Genomic DNA, 7,405 nt, shown 5'->3' with positions numbered 1-7,405 from the left:
TTCTTAAGCCAATAATCATCAACTTTTAAAAAGTGAAGTATTATCTTTTGGAGCTTGGATATCATTTTTTCTTTTGGGTAATTGAAGATCTACTTCTTTGAAGCTTGGAACCTTGAAGATTTTCTCTTTTGGAGCTTATTTCTTTAAGTTCTTATTTTCTTATTATTATTCTCTTACTTGGTTTAGCACCACCTTTGGAGAAAAATGGTACACATTTTCTTAACTCTCTCGTTATGTGATATTTATTTATGGTTACTCGATAATATAAAAGCATGATCAACATGATTTTATTTTAGTCATTTAAACTTTACATGGTAATATTAAAGTCATATCCAGTTTAGTGATATTTTCGTCAAAACAATAATACTTTTGGGACATTCGAAAAAAAAGTCATATATATGAAAATTTTTGATTAATATGATAATATAAATATATATGAATTTTACTAGTTAAATAAACTTATGTGTTTAAAATGATTCCATATCATCTTGGTGTTTTGATAAATTTTTAATCGGTTTATTGGTAAAATAGTCAAACAAATTTGTCAAAATGCTTAGCGTTGTTTTTCTCGAAAACTCATTTCATTTAGATTTTGGACCTTTAATAACTTGTCGGATTATGTTTTTTTATAGTGATCCGTTTTACTATTTTACTGATTATTTGATAAAATACGTTATTAATATTACTCTTGACTTTTATGATTATTTATGACATAATAATGACTTAGTTTATCCTCAGGAATCTTAGTATAGCTACGAAAATTTTTTATTTAATTAATATTAATTTATTAGATACTAGTAATTTGTTTCTATTAAAAGGGTAGAATTGTCTAAATTTTTACTAGTGCGAGTTTGACTTATAAGAATGTAAACTATTTCGGTTTAGAGTCTTATTTGATATCGCATGATATTGATTGTATGACTCTGATAGTAAGGCAACGTCGAATCATGGATCGGCATGTAAAATCCCGGTGTCAGTGTTAGCCGGCACGTAAAAATGCGGTGTCAGACAGGGGGTCCGAGAAAAACCCATCTTGTGAAGTCTCGAGCATAACAGTATTGAGAGGAGTGACGACTCCCACCACAGTTAGGGTTTAGGACTACGGCCCTCACCTAACCAGACCCTTACATATATCAGTTGTCATTATTGTTGTGATCTTGTGATGTGCTATGATGGTAAAGTTATGAGGCTTAATTGAATTTGATTAAATAAGCATTAAGGTTACCAAGTATTTAGTAGCAATAATGAACTTCTGCAAGTATTGAGAATATAACTTAATGGCTTAATAAAGGTCAATAATGAGTAATAACCTTCTATATTGTGCTTGATGATTATTTTGTAAGCATGATTTAACTATCGCATCATAAGCTTGTTGAGAAAATTGTACTCGGCTTTATCGCTGACCGATATAATCGGTTGTCATCCGTATTATGGATGACAGTATTTTGCAGGAAAATTTAGCTCAGGTTTCGATCCAGGCTGCAACTTTAATTATTCAATCGAGGACTTAGCTTCAATGATTTTACTTGATGACTATATTGTACTTATGTTTTTTTATCGTATTTAAGTAAACCTTATTTTATATTTTCTCAGTTGTAAGATATTTTTTTTACTTATGTTTTGAACGATTTTAGTTTAAATGGTTTTTAGCAGTTCGACGTTTTACACTTCCGCATTATTTATCCTAAGTATAATTATTAATGTTAATTATGTATCGAGAGTGCCGCTTCTGCTACATTGGTAGCACGATAAATCAATTCAAAGCACTTCACGAATAGAAATCTCAACCTCTTATGAACCGAGCTTCTAACACAAATACACATATAAAAATCACGTATTAGTACATGTTTACACATTCCATCCACTTTATACCATCAAGTCATCAATATACTTCATAATTTTAAATGATTAAATCCTAATCTCGATAATTTCCTAACTTTCAAAATTGATCAGAAATTTTATAGGTCTTTTCAGATAATTTAGAAAATTCAAATAGAAAATCCAACTTCACCACTGCGTTTGTAAGGCATCAATTACATTGGATAACAAATTTCATAATTTTTAACACCCACTTACTATTTTTAATTAATTTTAGCGTTTAAACGACTTTCAATGCAATTGGTGAGCGAAACGACAAACAAAACGTATTATAAGTATGAATTTATTGGGTAGTAGGTATGAAAAGTCTCACCCGCAATGGATAGTGGCCGAGTAGGTGGAGGGTGTAAGGTTTTACTCGCCTCATGTTCACCCGCCTTACTCCATATCCCTTCCGTCGCCTCATACTTACTCTCGCCTCATATTTGTAATGTATCACTTTATATTAATCTTATATGTTTTTATTAAGGACTATTAACAAAAAATTAAGGATTTTTATCTTATTACATCGATTTAAATTAAATTAGATATACAACTAAATTTGTAAGGAATTACGATTGTATGGATAACATATAAGGCAAAGATGGAGTGAATGTGATGTGTGTATCTAGGTGGCCATAAATGGTAGAGATGAGTTTGAACGCATACCAAAATAGGTGGATGTATGTATGAAAATTTTATCTGTCATGAGTAAGGGATAGGTGGTGAGTATGAAAATTTAGATGAATGTGTGTATGGGAATTGACATATCAAACCCGCCCCACTTTACCATCCTTAATGACCATAACTCATAAATATTAAGTTAGACCTAAACTATAAGATTATTTTAATAAATAATTCTTAAAAAGGTTAATATATTATTCAGGTTAATCATAAAAATACCAATGAAAAAGAATGGTCCACCTGTTATCATATACAATATACACAATAAAAGATTGTAAATTTTTATATTGCATTCTCATAGTGATTTATCATATGAAACATAACTAATGGTTGAACTTAATTACATGTCGTATAATAATTTGGAGTAGTATATCACCGCAAGATATGTTCTTCTAAATAATTTTTACCAAGCTAACATCAATTTATTTCTTAGTATATGAGTAGTATATCACAATTAGATATGTCTTTTTTTAAAATTTTCTTAGAATATATTATTTTTAAATTTAAAAGCTGCATAAGACTTGCAACTAAAGTTTCTTAGAATATATATTTGCTTCTTTATGTTGACGTGTTTGGTAATTAATAAAGTTTATTCATCAAAATTTTAATTTATAAAATATTTCATCAAAACAAAAGATACATGGTAATAAAAAATTATTTTGACATGAAAAAAAATCATTATGATAAAGTTGTTGGATTATTACGCAGATTTGTCTTAGAAATATGAGAATTTTAATTAATACTTATGTAACAATCTAATTTTTTCATTAAAAGCATAAAATGTATCTATTTTATGAGAAATATTATATTTTATATTAACAACATATAATTACATTTTTATTTGAAATTTATATTATATATATTTTTATATTAATAAGTTTGTGAATTGCACGAGTTCCATACTAATATATAAATACTATAAGTTAAGCCTATACAGTTCAAAACCCAATTAAAACAATTTTATTTTGATCAATTCTCCCTAATTAAAATTGCAAACATTCTTGAGAACTTCGAAGCGAAATTTCCAGATGACCAATGGAATGAAAAGCTTGAACCCTAAGGGGTGTTTAGTACGAGGGAATAAAAATTTGAAAATTAAATTGAAATTGAAATTGAAATTGGAAATTAATTGTTGCAAATTGTTAAAATATAATCTAATTTCTTGTTTGAAATATGTGAGAATGAGAATGGAAATAAATTTAATATTATTATTTTACCTTTTATAAATAAAATAACATATGTAGATTTTTTTTATAAAATACGAATACATTAGTCTTTTTGTTTTCATTTTAATTTCTACCCCCAATTACCAACCCCTAAAATTACATTCTCAATTTCATCTTCAATTCCCAATCACACCCTCCTATCCCACATACCAAACACCCTATAAAACTTCACTCAACACAAAAAAGGAGAATTAGCTCAGTAGTTGGTATCAATGGAGTCTATTACATATTCTCTCTCAACTCAGGATTACCTTCTTCTCTTCTTCTTAAGACCCTTTTCTGCCTTTCTTTTCATCCTTTTCATCCTCTTTTTAGGTTATTTATATTCCTTTTTGACTTTGATTATGCATAATTTTTATTCAAATTAATCATATGGGAAACTTTATCACCAAAATTTGACCTTTTCCGTTGATGGTTAATTTTCAGGTTGGTGGTTAGCGTGGAATACGGTGTTAGTTCATGTTCCTTTGGTGCAAGAAATCTTTGGATTGCGTAAGAAATCTGCTAAAGGCGGACCTCCACCTAAGCGTTTCTTCTCTAATTACTATCACTCTCTTAATCGGGTTCCTCCTTCTTGATGATTTTTATACATCTTTCATTAATGTAAATTTCCCAGCTAATTTCTGCTTTGTTTGCTCTATGAATTCTTTTTTTTTTTGGCTGATTTATGAGCTTAATTTTATTGACAATTGGAGTGAATAGACTCACAAATTATTCAATAACTTCTACGTTTTCATGGTATATTTGAACTAAATTAATGTATAGAGAAACATTACATGATTTCTAGCTTGGTTCAGATCAATATTTTCATGTGTGAGCCATTGAGAAGAGCTTGATTGAAGAATTGGTTTTATCATTGTAATTCCATGTTCTTCCCAACTTACGGGAACCAAAATTTGAAACGTATTGATTGAGTATATAACATATACTAGGACTTTATTTTATTAGCTTAAACTTTTAAATGAGTTGGTTTCTTGACCTAGTATTAGAAGACAACATGATGGAAGGTTGTGTGTTTGAATCTCATCAACTCCTCATCTAAATTAGGATAATTTACACCTGATCCAAGTTCAGGTCAAGAATACACCTTGAATCACGAAGAACCTCCCTTGTAGTTAACCGTGTCCAACATGGATAGTTGTTTGGGGGAGAACAAACATGTCTATTGGCTCTTCCCTGTGGACACGAACACCTTGGCGTCTGCTAGGAATTAAAGGACTCAAAATGATAACGGAAATGTATTACTAATATCACACGAATGCTCAGCAATACAATGGAAACCTTCTTTCGAGAGGAAGGTGCTCTCCCAATAACAATTAGTTACTTAATTTTCTGCCTGCATTTACCTTCTCCCCCATCCTCTATTTAATAGCCAGATTCGTAACAAACTATCTTAAGTATACCTTCAACAAAGCAGCCAGGATAACAAACTAATAACAACTTTTCTCTAGATTTACTTTATTACCCTCTACCCCACAACTGAAAACAACCTCCCAGCTCAGCGATCGTTTGGCAGCTTCAGCCTTCTTCTGGTAACTTCTTCTTGGGCCTTCTAGCATAGGTGAAGCGAATATCAGTTTTGGGCTGGTTCCTTGCAATACCTCCCGCCCAAAGTTTTGTCCTCAAGGTGGAAGCTAGGGATTTTGATATTGACTTCCTCAAAATATTCCCAAGTAGCTTCAAAGTCTTGCAAGCCCTTCCAGTGAATCAATACTTCCATGTTGGCCTGAGAATGGCGCACCCCAAGCACTGCCCAAGGTTCCACTTCTAACACCAAATCAGCAGACAATTGGACAGGAAGACTGGTAGGTTTATGCCCTGCCCCTAAGGCCTTCTTGAGCTGAGAAATATGAAAAACGGGGTGAATTTTTGACTCTGGGGGAAGTTGCAACTTATAGGCAACCTTTCCAATCCGCTCTATCACAGGATAAGGTCCGTAGAAACGAGGGTAAAGCTTCTCATTGGCACGCTTCACTAAGGACTGCTGTCAATACGGTTGTAGCTTCAAGTAAACCAGATCCCCTTCCTGAAAATGGCCCTCACATCTCCCCTTATTCTCATGATGCTGCATGTATACTTGGGCTTGTACCAAATGAAACTTCAAATCATCCAAAATTGCATCGCGATCTTGCAATTGTGTTTCCACAGAAGACACAGCTGTGCGGCCAGCAGAGAATCGAATCAAATGAGGGGGATCTCTGCCATATAAGGCCTTGAAAGGAGTGTAATTGGTGGCGGTATAGAAAGAAGTATTATACCAGTATTCAGCCCGGGGTAACCAACGAGCCCATATGTGTGGTTTACCATTCACAAAGCGTCTCAAATAAGATTCCACTCCCTTATTGACAACTTCAGTTTGGCCATCTGTTTGGGGGTGGTAAGCCGTGCTACGCAGGAGTTGAGTGCCTTGTAGTTTGAATAACTCCGACCAAAAAATGCTCAGATTAACCTTGTCCCGATCTGAGACAATGGAACTGGGTACTCCATGTAATCTCACTACCTCAGATATGAATTTTTGCGCCACGCCTTGAGCAGTGAAAGGATGTTTGAGTGGAATGAAGTGCCCATACTTGGTTAGTCTATCCACTACCACGAATATAGTATCCCACCCTAAAGACTTTGGTAGTTTTTCAATAAAGTCCATAGAGATGTCCTCCCAAACCCTCTCGGGAATTGGTAATGGTTGGAGGAGTTCCAAAGGAGATAAGGTGGACAACTTGTTTTGTTGACAGACGTGACAGTGTTGCACATACCAGGTCACGTCCTTTCTCATTCTGAACCAAAACCATTCCTCGGCCAAACGCTGGTAAGTCTTGAGGTCCCCAGCGTGCCCTCCCACCAAGGAGTCATGGTACTCTTTGAGCAGCTTAGAGGTGAGCTCACAGTGTTTTGGGATCACTATCCTCCCCTTATATTTCAAAACACCATTTTCCAGAGAAAACCACTTGGGTGTCCCTTCTCCCTTTTGAAACTGGGACACTAATCGTTGCAACGTGGCATCCTTTGCGATGAAAGCCTGGACATAATCCCATCGTAACCCACACGAAACTACCAGAGTACTACATGTAAACTCAGGGCTGTGTTGGCGTGATAGAGCATCGGCCACTTTGTTTGTAGGACCCGGCTTGTGAATTGCAAAGGTATACCCCAGTAGCTTACTAACCAATCCTTGGTATGTTTGACCCATCTCTTTCTGTTCCAAGAGGAACTTAAGGCTCCAATGATTTGTGCGTACAACGAAGTGACGATCCATCAAATAGTGCCTCCATTTCTCCACCGCAAAGACAATGGTCATTAGCTCTTTTTCGTATATGGGTTTACCCCTATTTCGAATGCCCAAAATCTTGCTGTAGTATGCAATGGGATGCTCAGCTTGTAGTAAGACATCCCCTAAACCATGCCCAGAAGCATCTGTTTCAACCACAAAGGAAAGAGAAAAATCAGGTGCTGCCAAAATAGCAGCGTTTATCATGGCCGTTTTCAAGGTATTAAAGGCTGAAGTGGCGACATCCATCCGAAATTCAATTTGTGTAGTTGATGAGTCAAGGGAAAAGCAATCTGAGCATAGGCCTTGATAAACTTGCGATAGTATCCTGTTAAGCCAAAGAATCCCCGGAGCTGCTTCAAGTTAGTAGGGG

At 34.3% G+C, this 7,405-nt stretch overlaps 1 protein-coding gene across 1 annotated transcript; it reads left to right on the top strand.

Moving 5' to 3' along the window:
- The first annotated feature begins 3,834 nt into the window (after positions 1–3,834).
- On the top strand, positions 3,835–4,547 carry LOC130809894 (uncharacterized). Its single transcript, XM_057675747.1, has 2 exons — positions 3,835–4,082; positions 4,194–4,547. Exons 1-2 carry the CDS (start codon positions 3,980–3,982, stop codon positions 4,343–4,345), a joined length of 255 nt encoding a protein of 84 aa, XP_057531730.1. The 5' UTR covers positions 3,835–3,979; the 3' UTR covers positions 4,346–4,547.
- The last annotated feature ends 2,858 nt before the right edge of the window (positions 4,548–7,405 follow it).

This window comes from Amaranthus tricolor, chromosome 4 (genome assembly GCF_026212465.1).
Source record: "Amaranthus tricolor cultivar Red isolate AtriRed21 chromosome 4, ASM2621246v1, whole genome shotgun sequence".
NCBI lineage: Eukaryota > Viridiplantae > Streptophyta > Magnoliopsida > Caryophyllales > Amaranthaceae > Amaranthus > Amaranthus tricolor.
Note: the sequence above shows the minus strand (reverse complement) of the source record. Positions and strands in the feature narration are given on the sequence as shown.

What these genes read in the sequence shown, in the direction of transcription:
- LOC130809894 (XM_057675747.1), top strand. Translation starts at nt 3,980, where the DNA reads ATGGAGTCTATTACATATTCTCTCTCAACTCAGGATTACCTTCTTCTC. An exon ending in CCTTTTCATCCTCTTTTTAG is followed by an intron (nt 4,083 to 4,193) that starts GTTATTTATATT and finishes GTTAATTTTCAG; the next exon opens with GTTGGTGGTTAGCGTGGAAT.